The sequence below is a fragment of the Leucopleurus acutus genome (assembly GCF_964270905.1).
Source record: "Leucopleurus acutus genome assembly, chromosome: 20".
Classification (NCBI taxonomy): domain Eukaryota; kingdom Metazoa; phylum Chordata; class Mammalia; order Artiodactyla; family Delphinidae; genus Leucopleurus; species Leucopleurus acutus.
Genome location: NC_139162.1, coordinates 23837022 through 23863117, shown reverse-complemented (window position 1 = coordinate 23863117; position 26096 = coordinate 23837022). Strand labels below are relative to the sequence as shown.

At 37.4% G+C, this 26096-nt stretch overlaps 1 protein-coding gene across 2 annotated transcripts in view; it reads right to left on the bottom strand.

Moving 5' to 3' along the window:
* CDH8 (cadherin 8) overlaps positions 1 to 26096 on the bottom strand; it is a gene marked incomplete at both ends in the record, with an annotated part of 366396 nt that overhangs the window by 226345 nt on the left and 113955 nt on the right. For both annotated transcript variants that reach the window (XM_082862070.1, XM_082862069.1), the window contains one exon: positions 24612 to 24906. In XM_082862070.1, coding sequence (XP_082718196.1) covers positions 24612 to 24906 — 295 coding nt within the window. The remainder of the gene's footprint in view (positions 1 to 24611; positions 24907 to 26096) is intronic.

The window sequence follows — 26096 nt, the reverse complement described above, 5'->3', positions numbered from 1 at the left end:
GGTGATTCACAAACTGGAGAACAATTATACCACAGAAGTCCACCCAAAGGAGTGAAGGTTCTGAGCTCCACGTCAGGCTTCCCAACCTGGGGGTCTGGAAACAGGAGGAAGAATTCCCAGAGAATCAGACTTTGAACGCTAGTGGGATTTGATTGCAGGACTTCGACAGGACTGGGGGAAACAGAGACTCCACTCTTGGAGGGCACACACAAAGTAGTGTGCGCCTCGGGACACTGCTTTACCCACTTTACGGCAGGCACTATCATGGAAAACCAACAGCATAACGAAGATATACAACCCCATCCAAAAACATACGAAAATCTCACGCAAACATTAAGACATCTATAAAGATAATTGTGGTAAATATATTTACACATTAGGTGTCAGTTCCCTTGCATGTTAACTTCTTTCTCTGTCACCAGGATGAGGATCCTTTTCAGACACCACTACATCTATAAAACCTATTGAAATCAGACACAATTACTTTAAGCACCATTACAAAGAAATAATTGTATCATCTTCTTAGCACAAGACAACCTGATGCTGTACATTATGGCTGGAACTGACAAACTCATGAGGAAGTAAATGGGGAATGTGGAATTCTTTAAAAAAAATAAAAAGAAAAGAAACAAAGGAAGAAACTTCCTAGGCATTTGCTGAAACTCAATCCTTCTGAACTTGAATTGCCTTGAATCAGAGCCCACAATATACATAATTTCTCACCCCCATTTTTGCCAAGATAATACAAAATTAATGATCTCACATGTCCCTATGAAGACTTCAGAATTTGCACATATTTCACTAACTGTGTATGTATGGACAGAAAACTACTCTAGACAGAAAAGAGAATTTCCTTCAGGATAGAATTTATATTTCAGAGTAGAGAGACTGTGAGGCAAGCCAGCTATTTTTGTTGTCGTTCCAGACTCTACACATTTTTCTCTTTGATTTGGAAAGAAAGTAGCATTTTTCTCTCCAACTTAGACAGTATATATTACACAAATCCACAGACAAACACACATATACTGCAACATATAGAAATGAGAGAATTAAGAGAAAGGGAATGCGTGTGTGTGAGAGAGAGGGAGAGAGAGAATAAATTTGTGCAAGAGCGATAAAATATTAAAGACTTTTGCTCCTTTCAAGGGTTAACAGAAATATTTTTGGAAATTGCATTCACCTGCAATTCATAAACAGTAAGTTACAAACTAAGAAGAAAGGAGACTAGAATCACACTGTTACAAGGTTGTTGGGTTTTTTTTTTTTTTGGTCATAGTTGAAAAAATTACATGTAAACAAAAACATGCATCAGGGCTTGCTGTGTGCAAATCATTCATGCAAACACCATGCCAAACATGTGTGAGCAAAGGTCCTGCCTTCACAGAGCTGGCCATCTAGTCATATGTTAGACAAATGTGAACTTCTCTTTGGATACTTATTCTGCTTATCAGTGATGGATGGAAGACTGAGAAATGATTACCGTTTTCTCTCCCTAGGGAAGGTATTCTGAAAAACATGGCTCAAGGAGCACCTTGAATAAGTGATGCCTAAGTTGAAGAAGGGTTTCAGTCTTCCTCCCCTCGTTTAAGGTATTTTAACATCACTACGAAGGCTTTAGTCTGGGGATAATAAGAAGTTGAATAAAGCCATACCTTAAAAGCATTTGTGATTTTGATAACAATATATAGATAGTAAATAACAATGGTATGCTTCATCTGGAGGTACAGAACCATGTTTTAGTTAAAGTGTTTGTGGGTAAGAATGAAGAGAGTCACTGCATATTTGCTGAGACTCTTAGCCAATTGCTTTACTGCATTTTCTTTATACAAAACAAAAACACCTGCCTGTTAGATTTGTGCGGACATGAAGTCAGATGAAATTGCACAGCGCAGTGTTGGCTCAGAATAGTAGCAATGATAATGATAATGATGTTGATAATGAGGATGCTAATGGTATTGATTTACTGAGCACCTACAATGTGCAAGACACTAGCCCAGGTATTTTGTATGTGCTATTATTTTTATTTCTTAATTAACAGTTATTGAATGCCTATTAAGTGTCATTGCTGCAGGTACATCAAACTTACTGTTTAAGTACATTACTGTTTCCTAAATAACAGTAAAGGAATACCATTCTAAAAATAATAAATTGGATGTGCAGGGGAGAGACATAATATATCCAAATTTGCATGTTTAATGAGGGGTCTCCAGGATCCACAGATTTCACTCTACATTGAATATCTCATGTTATATATTAAATCCTATTTTATAACAGGCTATCTAAGTTACCACCTGAAGATTTTGATCCTTATATCTGAATAAGATTAGTGTATTCACCCCCATGACCTGCGTAAGTTTCTAAAGCCGCTGAAAATAAAAGACGATACAGAGAATCTCATATTTCATTGTCTAGATCCTACACAAATGAGTTTCCTCAAAAATAAAGAAGACTATTAAATTGTTATTCCCAGGGTTTTCATGATGCTCTTACCTCTGATGACCAAAAATTAAAAGGTAATAATGAATACATTAACTTCATTTATATTGAATCATCAAGGGAAAGAATGTTACTGTTTTAGGAGGAGTTTATTTTAAATACGAGGGAGTAACTTGAGCAGCAAAACGGAAAAGGAAAGATGAAGGAGGCCATGAGCATTTCTTCACTTAAACTGGACTTTCCTCATTTCTACATCAGTTTGGTTTGTGTAGGGAGACTGAAGACACAATATCATCTGAAAGAAATTCCCTCTTTATCACATTTCAGGATCAGTTGCCTTGTCAATCTGAGAGGCAGTACAGAGCTTGATGATAACATTCCAACACCAGAATGCCTCATGTTTTTATAAGACATTGAAGTTTATTTCACCATTTTTTGAGTGCTATCAGCTGCACCAGATACTCGTCATCATTCTCCCAAACTGTCCTGTGCCTCCGTCATTGCTGAACCTCTCCCAGTCTCTTCCACTGCACCGCTCAGGACCACCGATCATGAAAAAGCAACTCTCTATGCCCCTAATCTCATTGCACCAAGGTCTTTTGTCTGTTTCCCTAACTGCCATTGAAATCTTCTGAGAGAACACTGCATGTTATTTCAGCCCTACCTCCCTATTGTTTATTTTTTAAAATTTTTTAATGGAGTTTAGTTGACTTACAATGTGTTAGTTTCAGGTGTACAGCAAAGTGAATCAGTTATACATATACATATACACACTCTTTTTTAGATTCTTTTCCCATATAGGTCATTACAGAGTATTGAGTAGAGCTCCCTGTGCTATACAGTAGGTTCTTACTAGTTATCTATTTTATAATATAGTAGTGTGTATTATGTCAATCCCAATCTCCCAATTTATCCCTCCCCCTCCTTAGTCCTCCTTACTTATGGTTATAAGTTTGTTTTCTACATTTGTAACTTTCTTCCTTTTGTTTAATACATATTTTCTGAGATACTGTATGTTTGGCCCTGTGATGGGCCCTGGAGGACAGCAATGAACAATGGAAGCACATGCTCCACCAACTTAAGGGAGCTTATTACAGCCAAGCACAGAGAGCTCCACAGGGAATTAATCAATCAATGATAATTTGTATGAAGGAAAAGACAGAATGATATGAAGTCTTTAACAGACTTGGAGAAAGTGATGATAATCTGCGACTGGAAGGATGAATAGGAATTAGAGTCTTCTGGGCAAAATCAATGGCATGTGTGGCGACTCTGAGGCCTTCATACTTGAAGGACAAAAAACAGGTCTGTAAGGCAGACAGTAAAGCTAGAAAATATAGGGGTGTTGGCATGGTTACACTGTGCAGAACATTATCAGTCATGTTATAAATTTTGATCTATATCTGAAAAGCAATGGAGAAACACTGAAGTTCAGTAAGTAGGAACATGTCATAATCAGAGGATGCATTAGAACAGGGCAGTATAAATCCAGACAACCAGTATGGAGGCTAGGCAGAAGTCCAAGTGAATTCTAGTCTCTTACAGTAGGATGGTGAGAGAAGGCACAGTGGTCGAAAAGTAGAAGGTGACCCTTATTTATTGTAAAATGACTCAAATCCACCTACATTTATTTCTCAGAGCAACGGGAAAGCACCCGAGTATTGGGCTGGCCAAAAAGTTCATTTGTTTTTTTGGCTGCAAGATGGCTCTAGTAGCGCTTAGTTGTCTTTAACTTCATTTGAAACTATTTTGTCAGATTGTATTGTGACAGCTGTCATATCAGTGTGCATTTTAAAAAAACTAATCAAAATTGGTGAATTTGTGTGTAGCCATTTTAAAATTAAGATGGAAGAAAAAAGCAACATTTTTGGCATATTATGCTTCCGTATTTCAAGAAAGGTTAAAACGCAACTGAAACGCAAAAAAAGATTTGGGCAGTGTATGGAGAGGTGCTGTGACAGATCAAACATGTCAGAGGTGGTTTGTGAAGTTTCGTGCTGGAGAGTTCTCGCTGGATGATGCTGCACGGTCAGGTAGACCAGTTGAAGTTGATAGTGATCAAGTTGAGACATTAACTGAGAACAATCAGTGTTATACCATGTGGGAGGATAGCTGACATGCTCAAAATATCCAAATCAAGGGGTGAAAACCATTTGCACCAGCTTGGTTATGTTCATCGCTCTGATGTTTGGTTTCCACATAAGTTAAGCGAAAAAACCTTATTGACCGTATTTCTGCAGGCGATTCTCTACTTAAACATAATGAAAACGTTCTGTTTTTAAAACAAATTGTGGTGGGCGATGAAAAGTGGATACTGTACAATAATGTGGAACGGAAGAGATCGTGGGGCAAGCGAAATGAAACACCACCAACCACACCAGAGGCCGGTCTTCACTCAAAGGAGGTGATGTTGTTCATATGGTGGGATTGGAAGGGAGTCCTCTATCATGAGATCCTTCCGGAAAATGAAACGATTAATTCCAACAAGTACTGCTCCCAATTAGACCAACTAAAAGCACTCGACGAAAAGCATCTGGAATTAGTCAACAGAAAACGCATTATCTTGCATCAGGATAACGCAAGACTACGTTTCTTTGATGACCAGGCAAAAACTGTTACAGCGGACAACGCTGGTGGCACAGTGGTTAAGAACCCACCTGACAATGCAGGGGGCACGGGTTCAAGCCCTGGTTGGGGAAGATCCCACGTGCCGCGGAGCAACTAAGCCCGTGCACCACAACTACTGAGCCTGCACTCTAGAGCCTGCGAGCCACAACTACAGAAGCCCGTGTGCCACAACTACTGAAGCCCGCGTGCCTAGAGCCCGTGCTCTGCAACAAGAGAAGCCACCGCAAGGAGAAGCCTGCACACCGAAACAGAGTAGTCCCCGCTTGCCACAACTAGAGAAAGCCTGCATGCAGCAACGAAGACCCAACGCAGCCACAAATAAATAAATTTATAAAAAAGAAAAAAAAAATTGTTACAGCTTGGCTGGGAAGTTCTGATTCGTCCGCCATATTCACCAAACATTACACCTTCGGATTTCCATTTATTTCAGTCTTTACAAAATTCTCTCAATAGAAAAAATTGCAATTCCCTGGAAGACTGTAAAAGGCACCTGGAACAGTTCTTTGCTCAAAAAGATAAAAAGTTTTGGGAGGATGGAATTATGAAGTTGCCTGAAAAATGGCAGAAGCTGTGGAACAAAATGGTGAATACTTTGTTCGATAAAGTTCTTGGTGAAAATGAAAAATGTGTCTTTACTTAAAAACCGAAAGAACTTTTTGGCCAACCCAGTATGTGTGGTAAGGGAATGCCATGCTCAAAACCATGTTTTGGAAATATCACTCTTGCTACTATAGAACCAGATTGGAGGAGATCAATAATAAATATGACCGGGGACTTGCTTCTAACCAATAAAATATAGCAAAGGTGACCGGGTGTATATGGTTGTGTGGATGTGATGATTTTATCTGAGATTGTAATGTCTACCATGCCGAGACTGTCTTTTGCTGGCTGTGGAGAAGCAAGTTTCCACATTCTGAGCTGCCATTTGGAAAATCTATGTAGCAAGAAGTGGAGGGTGCCCACCAGACACAGGTAGCAAAGAAACAGAGCCCCTCAAGGATCTGAATGCTGGCAACAACCATGAGATCTTGGAATTGAGGTCTTGCTTATCAAGCCTCAGATGAGACCTCAGCCCCTGCTGAAACTCTGATTACAGCCTTGTGAGGTTCTAAAGAAAGAGGATCCACAGACCTCCTGAATGTGTCCTGACCCACAGGAACCATGAGATAGATAATGTGTGTTGTTAAAAGCCATGAAATTTGTGGTAATAGTGTTACACAGCAATAACTAATAGATGCATTCAGTTTTGAATGTGCTTGTTGTTAACCAAGGTGCCTCAATCTCACATTTACGCGTCACATGGACAGTCTGAGCTGTAGGCCTGGAACTCAGAGAAAAGTCAGAAATAAGATGCTAATTTTGGAGGGTGAATTTAGAAAATAATAAAAGAGGGGGGAGGGTCAGGAACAAAGGGTAAGGATATCGTCTGAAGTAAAGCTAATGGAATAACCAATTATTTGTTTTGGACAGATTAACTTAATTCTGAAAATGTATCATAAACAAAAATATCAGAGACAAAGACTCAACTTTATGTACATGCTCAGAGAATTCAGAAGCAGCATGCTGACTGAGAAAGGAAGTCCGGGTAACCTTTCTAACACACAGCTATGCCTCAAAGCCTGGGCAAAACTGACACTTTTTGAAATATTGCATGTCAGGCAGAGTATTTTTTCCTTTCATATAATTTTCCTTTTCAAACCCCTCTTAAAAGAAGAAACTCAGATTGAGAGGGGTAAATTCCCTCCTCATGGTCATTCAGTAGTTAGGATAAGATCCACAATTCAAACAGTCTGGCTTCAAAGCTCGAGCTTTTATCTTTGAGCATTTCAAGAAAGCATTAAATCAGACACAAAGAAGCACACTTTTATACTCTTTACACCATCCTAAGCCTAACCTTGAATCTCACATTCTAAGAATCCCCCACTCTGTAGAACTTAAAGAGCTACAGATATATCTAAAAAGTCAGGGAAATCTTAGCATTAGTCAGGCATATCTTTTCTGTTCAAAGCACATGCCAAGTCTGATGTGGTAGAATACCCCTTCAAAATCTAACATTGCCCTTGTCCCTGCAGCTGGGGGTAAGGGAGCTTCAAAATGGCCTTTATCGCCATTGCTGATAGCACAGCAATAACTCACTTGAATCACAACACTTTGAAATATCTTCAGATCAAAGGTGTTTTACTTGATGGACATAATGCAAAAGCTCCCATCCAATATTTAAAACAATTACACACCTTTAAATTCATCCACCTGCTTGCTCATTTGAATACGACACTAATTGCTTATACACACCGGATTCCTTAGGCCTAGGAAAGCAGAGATGATGCTGACATATTTTCCATTTTGCAAGAATCAATCCTTAAGCTATTAAGCAGAGCCCACACAGTCCTGCTAATACAGCCTCTGCTCTGCTCACATGACTTGACTTCTGAGCAGGGGATTCCATGGGCCTCGTTCTCGTCACTTCCAAAGATCTTAAGAAACAGCAGCAGGTCCTCTGAGTCATGAGGAACCATGAAATTTTAATTGATACCCTGCCATGCAAATCTTAGGCAAGCCAAGTTCCCAGGGGTATGTCTTGGCACCCCTCGGCCGCCTAGGTAATCATGGTTTCTGCTATGATAGTTTTTCCACATCTTTCACAAGCCTCAAGAAAGCAGGTTATCTTCCCTGACAGACTGTGCGCCCCTTGAAGGCATGTGTCTTGGTGTGGCATTTACCAAAACGTGAACTTGCATTTTACGTAACATGTTCACTTTCCAAAATATGGCACTCTAGGTAGACAAAGAATCAGCATCAATTAATTTCAAATCCATAGCAACAGATGTGGTATATCCATTTCATTCTCCCTTTAACCATTCAGATTATACTGAAGACATTCAGTTTTATGCCAGTATATGTTTAACACCTTTGTAATATTTTCCAAAATCCCTTTATATAGTAAGGAATACCAAGCTTGGGGATAAGAGCCTTTGGCAGGCAACAGTGTCTATACAAAAATTAATGACTTTTATATGTTTATATATATATCTCACATTATACTTATCTAATAGTATGTATATTTTTCATGATATTTATCTAATATATTTATCTGACACTTATCTTCTCTATTTATGGCAAGTGATACAGGATGTAGGATAAAGTTTTTTTTTAATGACAATTTATATAAATAAAATTATAATAGTTTTCTCTAACATTCCATGTAGGCTAATGGCATATTGGAGACTGGACAATAATCCTGGAGGTGCATTTCTAAGGGCTAAAGACGGGTTCGTTGCTGTAAGGAAACTAGTGGGAATTTGCTACAAGCCCTGCTGACTCCAGAGAATGTACTCTTCACCACTGGGTCTTTCTCTCTGCAAACACAGCTTTGATCTCTGTGACCTCACTGTCTATAAATGCAGGTGCTCACTACATGTCTGTTAAATGATTTGATGAAAACCTTGGAGAAAATAGAGGCATGGAGGTTGAAACAAAAAGATGAAATAAAGTGGCAGGGGGAGAAAAGCAGTTTTGTTTTCTTTGGAATGAATGTAGCTTTAATTAGCGAATTTCTGTGAGGAATAAGGTGAGATTTTTTTCAGGTAGATGGGATACTTAAACTTCCCACAGGTGCAGATTTACCACTGGCAGAACTAACCCTGGCCTTGACACGGAAGTTCCCCCTTAGCTGCCTTGAGCTTGGCACACAATGAAATGTCACCCCAAATAACATACCTAATGTTAAAGTCAGCCTCCAGCTTTTCCAGAATACAAAAGAAAAGAGGGGACGAGGGGAGAGGAATCAAAAGGATAAGTAAATATAAAAATCAATATATTCGGGCTTCCCTGGTGGCGCAGTGGTTGAGAATCTGCCTGCTAATGCAGGGGACACGGGTTCGAGTCCTGGTCTGGGAGGACCCCACATGCCGCGGAGCAACTAGGCCCATGAGCCACAACTACTGAGCCTGCGCGTCTGGAGCCTGTGCTCCGCAACAAGAGAGGCCATGATAGTGAGAGGCCCGTGCACCGCGATGAAGAGTGGCCCCGCTTGCCACAACTAGAGAAAGCCCTCGCACAGAAACGAAGACCCAACACAGCAAAAGTAAAAATAAACAAAACAAAACCAAACAGAATACCCTGTGGAATATCTTTGCATCATTTAAAAAAAAAATCAATATATTCACTGGTTCATTCACCAATCTTTGTAAACTTGGTAGACCTGGTTTCAAGCTTGGGTGTTGAGAGAAACCAGACTCAAAAGCAAAAGCAGTGTGTGAGTCCAGCTGCATAAAGCACAAAGCAGGCAAAACTTCTCTATGCTTATAGAAGTGAGGATATTGGGAGGAAGCACAAAAATGAATCTTGCAGTGCTGGGAACTCTTCTGATTTTTTATCTGGGTGCTGATTACACATCTGTCGGGTCTGTGAGCTTGTGCTCTTATAGTATATGCATTTTACTGTGAGGCTATTACACTTCAATGCATAATTTAAAAATATGTATGGGGACAAGAAAAGGCCAAAATGTAGAAAAGCCTGAACAGAAATAAGAATTGCTGTCTACGCTTATGAAAAAGTCTAACTTAGCCATGCCTTTAGTGCTACATCAAGCAGTGGCGACAATGCCAGATTCACATCACATGGTCTTATTTCCGTTGCTGTGTGGTCCCCGAAAAGGCCCTCACAGTGCACTTGTGTCTTGTTGACTGGAGCTGTGAGACACTATAAGAGCAGCTCTTAAGATGGATATTGGCACTTCTCCTTTCATTTAACTTTGACATTGTAACTTGTTACCTATACACAAATGAATGGGGAATGTTTGATATTATTTCATTGTCACCAAATGGTATCAGTGGCCTAATAATTACACAGAAATAGCAATACAAAAAACAAAAAACACTGGGGTGATTATCATTATTCAGATGATGCTGTCAAGGTGAGAAAAAGACAATAAAGACATGCTCAGGAATGAATTTTGCCCTTTGTTTTCTGTCTTGATCATCTAGTTTTTCTTTTAATACTAATTAAAATTAATACTAATTTTAGAAAAGAACAAAGCACAGAAGACTGTAGGTTATCTTACATCCATTAATAGGATCTGAGAACATAAATGGATAGAAGAGTGACACTGCATCCAGCGTGAAGAGTCTTTTTTTCAGACTGAACTCAGAATATTCCTTCTCTCAATGTCTCTTTCTCTCCCAGTTCAAGGAGATGCATGGCCATTTTACAAGCCAGGGATATCCCATATCCCACTCCGGTTCTAACTTTCCCAAGGATTTAAATTTCAGTTCATTGCTTTTATATGGACAGCAGTCAATGGCAGTAAAAGAAAAAAGAAAGAAAAAAACCTCTTATTATATTATGAAGATACTCACGACACATTATTAATATCCACCCATACAATGCCTTGCCCTGAAGAGCCAGGATCTTTTATAAGGAAGACACAAAAGTGATAGTGCATTCTCTAGGTTCGTATAATGAGAAAACAGCACACCGAGTGGGCATAAATATTTATCATTTTATACACTGTTTACATAGCCAAGAAGAAAGACGCTTCTATAGCTACTCTGATAGACCAGAATTTCTTTGAATAATTCCTTTTCACTGGCACCCATAGCATCCAGCAGACAATTTTATATTTCTTAGGAAATTTTTGTTTCTAGGAAATATAGTATCGCCCCACCTGGTCTTTTTGAGTCATATATGGAGAGATGGAAGTATCATGGAAACCAGAGATGGGAACTGAGATTCAGTATGTTTCTAGGACCAGAGACTAAGAAATCCAACATGTGAAACATAGTTTTTCTGTTTCTCTAATATATATCATGAAAGGATGATGTCTACCTGATGGTTCCTAAGTTCACATATTTTTACACTGAGCTGCCTGGAAAAATTCTATTTCAGTATTTTCTCAGTCCCCATGGCAAATGCCTGGGATTGAGGTCATTGAACTAGATTGGTGAAATGTCTACCTGTGTTTGAAAACAGAAGCAACACTTCACAGACTGGCTGGTGGTTATCCACACTGCCAATGGGGAGATGGACCGTGACTAGAGAATAAACACAGTGTGAGTATAGCTGACATTAGGTGGGTGTTCACTACAGCCTCGAAAAAGGAAGGTTCTCCATAGTTGGTTGTTGACTACAAGATGCTCACTCCTGTATTCATTCTTTTTTTTTTTTTTTGTATAAACTTTCAAAAAGCAGAAATAGGCAGAGTAGCAATGGTAGAGACAACTTGGTGAACAGTGTCCATAAACACATATTCAAAGACTAGAAACAAGAGGACCCATTTTGACAGAAGAAAGGAAAGATAAAAAAAATCCTCTGGGCAGCATTTCCTAAAGGCATGGAGGTCTGACAGCATATTAAGATAATTCCTATTTACAGTGTGATCACTGTAACTCATACAAGTATATCTGTTCATCTCTATATTAACTAATTGCTTCCTACTCTAGGTTTTCTACCATAGTTTTTGCCTGCTAACAAACGTTACAGTGTTTTACAGATTACTCATAGGGCTTTCTGGTAAATATTTTGGTTAAATCAATTAAAATTTCTTATAAAACTAAATATATTCTTACTGAGTGATACATCAGGTATACTCCTAGGTATTTCAACTGAATTGAAAACTTATTTCTAAACAAAAACCTGAACAGGAATGTTTTCATAGTAGCTTTACGTATAATCACACAAAACTGGAAGTAATCAAAATATACTTCAATAGATGAAAGGATAAACAAACTATGGTAACCCCCATACAATGGAATACTATTTAGTGTTTAAAAGAAATGAACTGTCAAGCCATACAAAAATTTGAATGAATCTTAAATGCATATTGCTAAGTAAAAGGTCTATATACTATTTTAGGATATTTTAGAAGAGACAAAGTTATAAAATCAGTAGACAGATCAGTGGATACTAGGGGTTTAGGGAATGAGGAAGTTAACAGGTAAAGCTCAAGGGCTTCTTTTTCAGGTTGTAAAACTATTCCATCTGATACTGTAATGATGGACGTGTGGCACAATGGACTTATCAAAACTATATAACTAACTTTACAGCACAAGTAAAACAATACATGCAAATGTTTTAAAAATTAGGATGTGGGGTTTCCCAAGATGGACTGCAAACAGTGACAAAATAATATAACTATATTACCATTGTATTTGTAAAACTTAAGTATATATATATACATACCTCCACATGTATTTGTCCTCCCTCTATCATCTGAGAGGGCCTAGAATCAAAGATAACCCAGCAGCAGCTAGTATACCTAGCACTCAGATCTTGGCTTCTAATACCCCAATAAAAAGAACCAGGGCTCCTTAGAGGTATAGCTAATTCTAGAAGCTAGGCAGTAAATATACAAGATGAACCTGAAGCATCATGCACTGTAGGAAGGTAAGAATGTATATTAAGTGCTAAAAAGCAAACAAAAAATAATGGACGTATGTGGAAGGGACACAGGTGACAACTAAAAGAGCTCCCAATGGCCAAAGCTGGAAAAAAAAAATAGGCAGGAAAATAAAGTTGCATTGGATTATAACAGAAAGTATAAAATAACCCTTGAGTACTATTGATTAAATAAAAGAAAGAAGGGAAGGAAGGAAGGGAGGGAGGGAGGAAGGATGGAAGGAGGGAAGGACAATCACCTATGCACAAGAAATCCACATGAGTAATGTAGATAACTAGGTATGGGGGAAGCATGACTTCCCACTCTTTAAGAATGTGCTGCGCATAGTGACTTCCTTCTAAAAGGTACAGTGTAGAAAGCAGAACAAAAGAGTAACTTTACAGGAGAGAAACCTGACAAACTTAATACCTCAGCCAGGTGATCAAGGTTCACATCAACAGGGGTAAATCCTATTGATAGTATGTATTGATATAATGTGACGAAATGGCAGTCTTCCTCCCCAATATTCTACCCCATGAGACAAATCTCAAATGAGGGAAATTCTACAAAAGTATCTGACCAGTACTCACCACAATTGTTAAAATGCAGTGTTAAGGGCTTCCCTGGTGGCACAGTGGTTGAGAATCTGCCTGCTAATGCAGGGGACACAGGTTCGAGCCCTGGTCTGGGAGGATCCCACATGCCGCGGAGCAACTAAGCCCGTGAGCCACAACTACTGAGCCTGTGCGTCTGGAGCCTGTGCTCCGCAACAAGAGAGTCCGCGATAGTGAGAGGCCCGCGCACTGCGATGAAGAGTGGCCCCTGCTTGCCACAACTAGAGAAAGCCCTCGCACAGAAACGAAGACCCAACACAGCAAAAATAAATAAATTAATTAATAAACTCCTACCCACAAACATCTTCTTAAAAAACAAAAAATGCAGTGTCAATATTGGTTCATTAATTTTAACAAAGTACCATACTAATGTAAGATGTTAATAATAGTGAAATGTGGGTATGAGGTATATGGGGACTCTCTGTATAATTTCAAACCTTTCAATAAATCTAAAACTATACTAAAATAAAAAGTTTATTTAAAACCAAAAGAAGTTCCACACTTAAGCATATGATTTTCTATTTTTTAAAAAATTCCATAGCTGGGAACAGATGTTCACTCCATATGTATCCAGAGATATGACCCTAAGTCAAGGCTGATACAGGGACACAATAGCTCTAGAAGAAAGAACACTGATACCCCATTTAATAAGTCTCTGACTTTGGATTCTGACCCTAGTGCATCCTAAATTAAGTCAATCTGGCCACACAAACTGCATCAGTGTGCCAGGGTTGCCGTAACAAAATACCACAGCCTAGGTGATTTACACAACGGAAGTTGATTTTTGTACAGTTCTGGAGGCTAGAAGTTGAAGATCAAAGTGCTGGCAGGGTTGGTTTCTCCTGAGGTCTCTCCTTGGCTTGCAGATGGCCACTGTCTTACTGCCTTGTCACACAGTTGTCCTTCTGTTCATATGTGCCCCTGGTGTCTCTCTGTGTGTCCAGATTCCTTCTTCTTGTAAGGACACCAGTTAGATTGGATTAGCCCCTGCCCATATGTCCTCACTTAACCTTAATTACCTCTTCAAGGGCCCTACCTCCAAAAACAATCTCATTCGTAGGTTCTGGGGGTTAGAGCTTCAGCATATTAATTTTGTTGAACAGAATGCAGCCCGTAACACAAATACATTTCTGTTTATTTTTTTTCAGTAAAAATATGATAATAACATGTAACCTATAAGACATATAATTCTTATGTAATATATGATGTGCAATGATAATACTTGACATATATAATGTTCTTTTCTAAAAAATCTATACAGTGTTTTCCATAGTACCTAGCCTACAATAGAAACTAAATAAAGTATATCTGTCATGGCTTTGTTCTCTATCAGTTTAGCTAAACTGGGATTGTATTTCTAGAATTCCCTTCCCTGTATTGTCCTGGTTAGGTTTGGCATGCGATTTTGAAGGCAGAAGTGAAGAAGACAGCCAAAATACTAGCGTAGGATATCGGGCACTAGGGCAGCACACGTCTGACTCAGCAGATTCTCAAGCTCACCATGCTGGCACAGAGCAGAATCCCGCTCACAGCTCCTTCAGCAACCATAAGAGGTGCTCCTTCAGAATGTCCAAGTCCCGGGTCAGGTCCATGCACAGCCATGTGACAAAGGGCACCAGCTTCTCCTGAAGGTTAACTGCCACGTGGAAAATTGAGGTGGGAGAGCCAGGTACAGGCTCCTTTTGGATTCCAGCATATTCCTGGTCTCTTCCACTTCACTTCCAGGTTTCGTTCCCATCACCTGATGCAGAGACAAGAGCTCTTCTATCAGCTCTATTGTTGTATATGGTCTAACCCCTACAATAACTCCTCCGTTACTCTGTGGACTGTTAGCGGTTCTGCATGTCTGACAGGAGCTCTTATTTTTACCCATGATAAGACCTTGAGTACATTTTAAGCTTGTGTGTGTCAGTTTTCTCTCTTTAAAAATAAGAATAATAAAATTCACTTCATAAGGTTGTTGTTACAATTAAATGAATGTACCTGAATAGTGTGTTTGGCGTAAAACAAACTTTTTAAATGTTAATCTCTATGTAGTCATAAAACAATTATTCATTGTGCTAACCTTAAATGAATAACATTGCTTTGGATTTCAGAAGAAACATATATAGGCATTTCAACACCTATTCCAGAGACCCTTATTTGATGAATTCCCCCTCTCCTACCCCCATGTATTTCTTGAACTCAAACCACTCTTGTGGCTTGCAAAGATTCATAAATGGCAGATAATGAGATCTGAAAAGTCTGATGTGGTTATAAAGAGAAGACTCCTTGGTGTAATGCTCCCTGACAAAAAAAAAAAAGAATAAAATCATCTTCAACAGTGGCACAAATATGGTTATACTGACTTTAAACTCTTCCAGCATAGACACAAGGAATAAAACCTTGTTCCCTTAGAATTGGAGACGCGTCTGAGACAATCCATATGTTCTCACTTAGAGCCGCATGATGTAACAAGCTTTTGTCTTTTTTTTTAGGATATCTAATTATAATATCAAATACACACACATGTAAACACATACACACTTAAATTTCTTTCCTCCATATATCTACATACTTATCTTTATCCTCAGTTCTTTTAACAGCTTGTATATCTTCTCTACCATCTTTTATCTACAGGCATACTCCATTTTATTACACTTCACTTTATCACCCTTCACAGATACTGCATTTTTCACAAATTGAAGGTACGTGGCAACCCTGCATTGTCAGATGACGGTTAGCATTTTTTAGTAATATTTTAAAATTAAGGTATGTACATATTTTAAACATAATGCTATTGCACACTTAGTAAAATACAAAATAGCATAAACATAACTTTTATTTGCACCGGGAAACCAAAACATTTTTGTGACTTGCTTTATTGTGGTGGTCTAGAACCCAACTGGCAATATCTCTGAGGCATGCCTGTATTGATCTATTTGCCTATCTATGCATGTCACTATCTTGCCATTTAAATTTCATCATATTTTTCTCTATGTAACATTACTGATAAGGAGAATAGGAAAAATGGCACATATCTCACACAACTGTGATTGCTATATAACCAAAGAATAAAAGCAATTTGGGTCTAAAACTCAAATGGCAATTTTCCAAGTCCAATGAATCCAGGAAGTACAACTATTAAGTCCATTATGCACAAATATCAAAATTAAAGAAATAACATTAATACACACATAAAGACTCTAGGAACCCCTACCAGCTCTGAGAGGCAAGGAGGGCATGACAGACACCAAAAATATATTGACAAATGTGTCCCACATTCATTTTCAGCCAAGACTTCAGGATTTCACAAATGCATGTTTCAGAGCTGCCCTGACATGCAGTGGATTCATTTCTCTGACAGGCGAATGTGGGTAAAGGCTGAACTCTATGTGCTTTTTCTCTCTAGCCCCTTTTAATTCATGATTTCCTGAAATGGCTATATAACAAAAACTTGTAACCCTGTGGGTACTGATGCTAATTCACAGAGCTCTAGACACAAGCATGGCTTGAATAACTTAAGAATGATTTGCCCTTTTGCATCTAGAATCAATAAATGTGCTGAATCCTAAAATATTAATTCTTAGGTGAGGACAAAGAGAAAGACAACAGGATCATGGAATTGTCTAGATAGTATTCCCCCTTTGTTTCTCAACTTTCCATCTGCAATCAATGTTTTTGTTAAGTGTTTTGATTTTCCTTAGAAATGCAGGTTTACTGATACAAGAATACTTTTCAGTATTTCAAGTACAGAAGATTACGTGAATAGAAAGCAGTAGATGTCTTATCTTTTCAGAAAGGTTCACGGTAGACCTGGAGTATTATTCGCCATAGGAACTTTCTCTGACAACAGGCTAGTTGGTGTAATTTCCAGAGAGGTTATCCAATGTATCCAGAAATAGGAAGAATCAAAATGTAAGTGAGTAGAAGACATATTTCTGAAGAACTTAAAGAGACACTAGGATAATCAAATTGACCTTAATGTGATAATCAAATGGTTAATCAAATTGAGTGATCACAGGGATAAAATGGAGGGAAAAAGTAAGAGGGAAAGAAACAGAATGTTAGCCTCAGCTACTGTTATGAATAGGCTTAGAAACCATTGTTTAATTGGTACATTGATGGAATGACCTGGTTTAAAGGCACAGGTTGAGACATATAGTCAATGTTGCTTCTTCACTTAGATACTGTTAATGCTGAGTCAATGCTTTAATTTTAATCTTCTACAACACCAATTCAAATTATGAGATACTCATGAATGGGAGATACAGGTCTCTAAATTAATCCTATTCCACATGGAGTGACCCTGTTCACCAGTGGGGATGGAGTTAGGGGCAGAGTGTTAAATTTGTTTTCAATAAGTTCAAATTTAAGGTACTTATGTAACTTATTGAAATATATTTTTGTAATATTCTATTATATAGGACAAAAGTGACACCAACATTACAACTTGTAAAATCGAATGAGGTATTTCATCACATTCTCTTGTGATTTATACAATTCTGAAAAATTTTTATTGGCTAGTGATTGAGAATTCATATTCTAGAAAGAATTCAAAGATTTCTAGTATTTATATGAAATTCCTAAGTCGACAGACCAAATCTACAAGAAGAGACCATTGAAAACACCTAGTTTATGTTGGCCATGAAACCCCAAAACAAGAGTGGGTCTGAAGCTCCTGAGCCAGTCCTATAATGAGTAGTTCTAGAATTTTAACTATTTTCAAAGTGAATGAAAGTTGGATTTATATATACATGTGTATACATATATACATATATATATATATATATATATATATATATATATATATATATATATATATATATTTTTTTTTTTTTGGCCACACCACGAGGCTTACAGGATCTTAGTTCCCCAACCAGGGGTCGAACCTGGCCTCTGGCAGTGAAGACACAAAGTCCTAATCACTGGACCACCAGGGAATTCCCCTCTATATACTTTTAATAACTTCCCTAAGCTATCCTACCTGCATTCATGTATTTTTATGGGTTGATATTTAGCCCAAAGAACATTAAAATTAAAGACATCAGGTATATGAGTTGACCTAAAAATAGTAAGAATCCCATTAGGGACAATACAATCAATTAATTATATTATTGCATTATCACCTAGTTGATTAATAAAATATCATCTTATAATTTAGAGAGTAAAGAAGAGTAAGCGTTAAAGCAAAATTTGATGGAAGGAGTTTTCTCATCACAGAAGGCATTCAAATAAACCTTGTTTATATCCCCATCATTATACCCCAAAGTTGTTCTGAGCCATAATGCAGAAATAACATAATGGCTCTTGGAAGGCTAATTTGCTTTAGGTACCTCTCACAGTTAACTGCCAATAATTTTCCCATTTGGATACTCCAGTAATTTCTAAGCCATAGATCATTTAGGGAGACCTTTGGGAACCACTAAAATCCACATATCAGAAATCACTGCTTCACAGATACAAGATTCATCTATTACACCAACTGTCTACGTATTCCTAATGGAGGTTACCTTCCTTATGCAGAACAGAAACTACACAACCCTCACCCCATCTTAGAGTTTTGGAACCACAGCTGTTACAGACATTCATATCAGGTAGAGAAGCTGGATTTCTTTTTAAAGTGTTTATTTCAATCCTCATGATTTCCCGCCCATGTTTTCCTAAAGAATTTCAATTTTGTTCATCAGCCCGAATCAAATAAGACAAAAAAGATAATCAAATCCATCAAGATATGTTTTTCCCTTTCTCACTTTGCATCTCTCCTTTGAAATAGAGAAATTCTGCCAAATCCTTTTCAAATCTAGCTGAGAGAGAGGAAGAAAGCCACAACCTCTAAATTATAAAGAAGATGTATGTTAGGTTTAAGACAATTTGTCAGTATGAACATTCTTTGATCTTTTAAGTTTCTGTGACATAAACTGTTTCTTTAATAATAACAAAATATGAAAATGAATCTCTTTATCAGTTGGGGAATCTTCTTTATATGGGATGAAAATACGTATTGGGCAGTGACAAGAATAACAAGCTAATCCATGTAAGCTACAGTCATCATAGTTTTTACTTTGCTCTTTAGAAATTGCAAATTTGACTATTTAGTTGTGTGCTAAATTAACAAGTGACCTAACATAGATTCAAAACTCTCTTCTCATTAGACATGTGTTTGTAAAGCTTTTAGAGTATTAAATTATGCACTTCTGCAAGATACTTTTTAAAAATAGTTTCTGGAATTTCCAAAAGGGCCTATAATATGCATTTATCAAATTCTGGCATATTAATACTTTAAAGACTCTGAAGTATGAAAAGCATTTCACTTTTTTTAATTCAGTGTTTATCAATTAAATTTGATTTGATTTGTTTCAGTAGATCTATTTTGAGCACAGATTGGAAGATGTTGCCATAGGTCTGTTGTATAATAACAAACAGTTGATATATACAGGAGAATGAAAGTAGAGAGTATTATATACTTGCTGTCTCCATTCCTGACTGTCTGCCTGTCACCTGAACACTTCATTCCGAAAGGCATTAGGCATGTCTGGGCGAGGTAAGAATCCATGGAAAGGCAGGAAGGTGGAGGGAGAGTGGAACAGCAGATAAACATTTGTTTCAGGGAGTCAGGGGATGGGCAGAGGGAGCAAATGGAAATCACTTACTACGGCAGTGAGGGATGATCCAAATAACAAATATATGGAGTGTAAAGACACAGGGTTCTCACTGTTGGAGAAAAAGAAACAATTAGAATGAACCCTGTGGTGTTGCTTTAGAGTTGGAGGTACTGAGGTAATGCATGTGGGGTCCTGGACTTGATCCTTTCACTATAAAAAGACTTTACTGGGACAAATGGAGACAGGAGACTGAGGTCTGTGCATCCAATAGCAATGGTGTATCACTATTAACTTCCTAATTTTGATGGCTGTATTGTGCTTGTGTAGAGAAAACACCCATGTGGCAAAGACTGACTGAGTTATCTCATGGTAATGGGGCATCATCGCAGCAATGTACTCACTTATAGTTCAGGAAAAATACATTTGGACTACAAATGCAACTTTTCTCTAAGATTAAATTTATTCCAAATTAAAGATAATGAACAACACAAAAGAAATAGAATGTATTTTATATGGGCCTTCCTCCAAAAGAGGATTTGAAGACTTTTACCATAAAAGAACAAAATTACAAAGAAAAGACATACTACTAATGGTAAGAGAAGACAGGAGAGTGAGAATGACACATAGAAGGGACAACACAAACTGTTTTCAAATGCTGGCATTTTCCTTTTGGCTGAGTTACTGTTTCAAGTAGAGTAAGTTCACTTGCATACTGTGTACTGACAGCCTCGACCTCTTCAGTTATGAGCCTTTGGAAAGCAGTGAGACTTGCCTTTCCAAAATATATTTTACTAAGTAATCTCTTGACCTTCTGATTTTTTGATTAATATTTTTTGATGGAGAGCGCATTCTTTTTTTGCATTCACTACCAGGAAATCCAAAGTCAATCCCGGTTACTCTCTGTAGTTTTTATCTTTAACATATTAACAGCACTTCAGCCCCAGTTAGTCACCACATGGCTCTCAATTAATTGTATTGTGATTTGAATTTCTATGTGATGTATTGTCCTTACATTTTTAATGTGCTTATATTCCTATTTAAACACTGTGTAATACTTCACCCAAACTTCTCTTTGTCCAACTCCTGTCTCAGCTCCTCAATTTGATTTGCAAAGTATGCTGACCTCAAGAGCTCTTCCACCTTGGAAAAATAGTAACTATTATAAATAGGCAGCAGAACCATAGGGCATATATAAACAAAATTCTCTAGAGATATTATCAAAAATTAGTACAGCATATTGGTTAAACCCATGGGAGGAAGAGCCAGATGTCTGAATTTAAATCCGTTCTCCCACTTAATATCTGGATTTGGATTAGCTATTATTTCCCCTATTTTTTCTGATTAAAAATAAAGAGAAATAGAGAAGTTAACATCGGTACTAATGTAGGATTATTGTGAATATTGCAAGCATTTAACACAGCTTTGGGGATATAGCAACTTTTTAATACATATTGATCATCATGAGAGTAGCCTTGAATCTCAAAGAAAACTAAGAAAACCACCAGTGCTGTGTTTTATATAACTGTGTACTCAACAATGCAATCATGCCCACCAGCTTAAGCCCTACTTGGCTTTCTGATCCTTTTATTCCCATCTTCACTAATATGCCCTTTTGAATAAAATAGGCTTCATTCCAACATGTACAACTGCGAAACATAAAGTTAAGGCTTGTCGAGCAATTTTTCATTGACCAAGGCATTCATACCCTATACGCAATTTATTGAATCATACTAGCAGAAGTAGCTTGAAAATGGATATTTGTAAAGAAACTAATATCAATTGAGCACCAACTCTATGCTATGCCAAGTTATTGAAATATAATCATTGAATTTTTCCAAACATACTTTCTTAGGTAGGGATGCTTGTGCACACTACACAGATAGGAAGGTGAGGCTTAGATGGGTCATGTCACTAACACAAGTAGAAAATCTGCAGTCAAATAATCTGAGAGTCTACTTCGAACCTAAATACAAAGTTCATTTTACCTGAACCCAGGTGTGGACACACAATCAGGGTTAAGTATCCCTCACTCTAATATCCAGTAGCCAAAAAAAATATCTATTTAAAGTGTCTGGAACTTAATAAGTGTAGGAACATTTTCACTGAAAAACCAACTTCAACGATGCTAGTTTGGGATCCACAGTAAAAACCAGACAAGCTTGCACATCACTCTTTATGTGGTATTGCTATAAAAGTGAATTCTCATCAAGCTCTGAAATTCACAGTAGAATATAAAAGAGCTCTGTCTACAGCTTCCAAATATGATATTTCTAAAATAATTTGGCTGCCATTTGGGCAAATATATATGTGTGTTTTGTCCTGACAGCTTGTCAACTGGCAGACGGTTCTTGAATATCACATTCATTTCAATGTAATATTGGTAAATTTCTCAATTAGAATTTTACTTTTCACTTTCTGCACAATGAAATCCCCCAGTCCTTGCTGGCATTCTTCAGGGTGTACAGGTGCAGGTGTTGGCATTTCTGCAGTAGCAAAGGAAGAAAAATGAAAGAAGGAAGGAGGGGAGGGAAGAGACAGGCTGGGAGAGAACAGTGGTAATGGGGAGAGAAAGGAGATAGGAGCCGACCTTCATCCTGATATTCACCTTCATGGAAATGAAGGGAATAATTCACACTTGACAATAAAATAGTGCAGTTGCCTCTGCCTCTCTTTAACCAGAGAGGCTGGAGTCAAACAGAAACCAGACACCTCTGTATAATCGATACAGAGAAAAGGTCCAAAGGTACGATGGGAAATCGATTAATAAAAATCATTTTTAAAACCACGACAACCAATTATTGAACACTTATTTACTTCATGGCACACCCTGACTTTGGATTTTATCACGCAGTTCTCAAACAATGAAAGCAAGATGGAAATTGTTATCTTTGCATTGTAGCTAAGGAAAACAAGAAACGGTTTAACCTCCTTGAACTTCAAAGTCAACCAGATAATAAGGGATAGAACCAGGATTCAAGATTTCATCCACCTAACTTCAAAACCCACACTTTCAACTGCAGCATATTCCATGTGGTTTTTAGAAGAGATGTCACAAGCTAAGCATTTTTAAAAATAACTGTGTAAAGTTAGTGTAGATTATTTCTTTTAGTTGCTACACTCTTATCAAGAAAAATACTTTAGATAGAGGAAAAATGCATAGGTGCACATACACATTGCATTATGTAGCTAATAATATCTTTAAATTCTTTGTCTTAGCTGAAATTGACCTTGAAGTTTGCAGACGTTTGGGGGCTTTTTTTTCTCAACATACTTATCAGGCACATAACTCACACACACAGGAATGGAAGCCTCTGACACATTTACAATAAATAGATATCGACTTGGCCATTAAGATGTAGAAATCATAATAATGAGGCAAAAATAGCAGCTTTCCTGTTCTTCATTCATTAGCAATTAAGATTAAGTGTTCTGTATGTATTACAGCTGGTAATAGCCCTTTAAAACCATCTTACACAAACCTGAATGAAAAGATGGATTAGGCAAGTTCTCTGCCCTAAATAAGTTGATCAAATAAGAGGAAAATAAAAAGAGAGAAAATAATATATAGTATTTCTCAGTCCCTATTTACATGTCAGAATTTAAAAGAAGTACAAACATGAATGTGTTTTTGCTTGTTTGTGGGTTTCTTCCTGTGGTAATAGTGATGGTAGAGAGAGAAATTCCTGCTAGAAAGACCTAGAAGTTTCCCTAGAAAAAGTGTCATTTCAGCCAGCCATAGAGGAGTGATTTGATTTTGATAAGAAGGAAAAAATAAATAATAATAGGATTCCTCACAAAAGAGATAGAAAAGGGGAGTCTTGGCAGGAGAAATACATGGGTAAAATGTGAAGACCTGAGGTCAGTTCTGATTTGCTGCTGTAATGGGTGTATCTACCAAAGTTATACTGTGGGTTAAGAAAGAAGAGATCAAATGAAGCCAAACGATTTACCTAATTTTGGCCTTCAATTTATATCTCCACTTGTGTTTTTTTATTTATCACATCTTGTTCACCTGCTGTTCATTTATGTGATTTTGCTGCATAGCATGTATCCTTATAGGCTGTCTTAAATGCAATTTGAAACAAACTAGGGTATCTCTTACATCCACTGCACACTTAGGAATGACTTTAGTGATCTTAATCCCCTGGATTTTGGATCCTACCTACTACTTTTGTCAGACCAGGAAGAGCTCTAAAATACCTTTTATTCTAGTATAAAGTCTGGGGTCAGGGATTTCCTTTATCAAGGCCAGAGTCTGGGGATGAAACAAATCCAAAAAGGGGAGGAAAAAGTAGAAAATCATGTTTTGAAATATATTCTGTTCTGTAAAGTATAATGAATATTTCAATGGCTCAGAAAAAGTGGGAGTGAGTCCTTGGTGATAGCAATGCTCCTTTAAAAAGTTCGGTTAAAGTACGATGCCCACAGCTCAGAAGCCTCTGGTAACTGTGATTTCCTAATTCACTCTAGACTCGACCCAAGCCTCTGGTAACTGTGATTTCCTAATTCACTCTAGACGCGACCCACCAGCTCAATCCAATATCTGGCTGACTACAGACCTAGACGGTTTTCTGTTTCTCTGTGTGCTGCATCTGCATGTGAATATATACAAACAAATAATTAAACATCAAGAAAATATCAATAGGATTAGTCTGGCATGTTGGAACAAATCTTGATAAATCCGCCTCAGTAACAATACTCGAACTACAGTCTATGAGAGGAATACAAATTCAGCCTATTGAAGTACTGTCGTGTAAGGAGAGATATTTTAATAAAACTGCTTCGTCAGTTCCTATTACTAAGGGACTAAAGCTATTGAGCTGTGGAACTGAGGCCAAAAAAGGGGATTTGGAAATGCAAATTAGAGATAAGACGGTAATAAATGTCTTTCATTCAGCCACACACTATCCCTGATGCCAGGAGCTATTTTAAAGATGATTCTTAATAGTTCTGTGAAATTGGAAGCATACATACCCAAAATGGACATCTCTGGCACGGTAGCATGATAGGGTCCATTGAGAAACTCTGGTGCATTGTCGTTGATGTCTTGAACTTTGATAATAAATTCAGAAGGAGGCTCAAGAGGCTTATTTGTCTCCCAGTCCACTGCCTGAGCTGTTAGGGTGTACTCAGCTTTTTCCTCTCGGTCAAGTCTTTTTATAGCATGGATATCTCCTGTTATGTCATTTATTTGAAAGATAGTCCCAGCTCCATCGCCTGATAGGATATATTTGATTTTTTTGCTCCCAGGATCCAGGTCTGTATGTAACTAAAACGAAAAGGGACATTGGTTAGTGATGTGGCAATTTGCAAAGTATGTTTTACTACCTCATGTTTCAATATAAAGTTGTTTCTTTCTACATTGATTGTAACTTCATCAGTGTCTGCTAACAGTAGCTGTACAAAGAGTCTATGCAACTGAATGCATATCAAGTAAAATATAATGAAATTCAGACAAATATGTTTGAACACTTTAAAAATATACTCTGGCCTGTTCAGTATAAACTGATACGCATTTACAATGATAAAAAGATTGAGAAGAAAACACTAAAATAAATGTATTCTTTCCATTTATTCATACATTTACTGTTCAGTATAAACTGATATGCATTTACAATGATAAAAAGACCAGGAGAAAATACAAAAATACATATATGCTTTTTAATTTGTTAATACATTTATTTAAAGTTATTATTATTAGTTAACCTTTTATGGGCTACTATCTGTGTGCCAAGAGCTATATGAATCACTTCTCATATGATAATCCCCGTAATTCTTCCAAAAGTCACTGAGTTAGAATATATCATATGAAACATGAGAAAAGGGAAGTTTGACAAGGCATATTATAACATCTTCAAGGTTTCCATTTGATGGAATCAAGTGTAGTAGACCTAAAATTCAACTCAGATCTGGCTGCTCTATTCATAAAAACAGAAATAATTCTAATAATCTGATATATATTAAGATCTTATGTTTATGTAAGGCTTTTTTTTCCCCTTTGATTTACACAATTCTTCTGGTCCAGGAAAATTATTCCCATTTTACAAAGATGACTGAGGCCAGATGATGGGAGCACATTTTCCAGAAATGGGACTTCTTAGAGAAATGAAAACTTCGCAGCAGGGATGCAGATCCATCTTAGATCATGGCAACAAATATTTATTGAACACCTGCTCTGCCTAAAACATTTTAGTAGGTACTGGGGAAAACAGAATCCCTGGCTTTCAAATTTTCACAGTTTATTCCTTAGAGGGAGACTCCTGGTACAGGGTGCTTCTTTTTTATACTATGTTGACTCCTGTTAAAAAAACTAAAATAAAACAAGAATATATATAGTTTTAGTTTGTATTTTTAAAAGGAAAATTAATTGAATTATATCTGCAAAATACTGCTCAAATATACATATTTTCAGCTTCATCCAGTTACTTAAATGCCAGTATAGTTATAGTTCTTGCATCA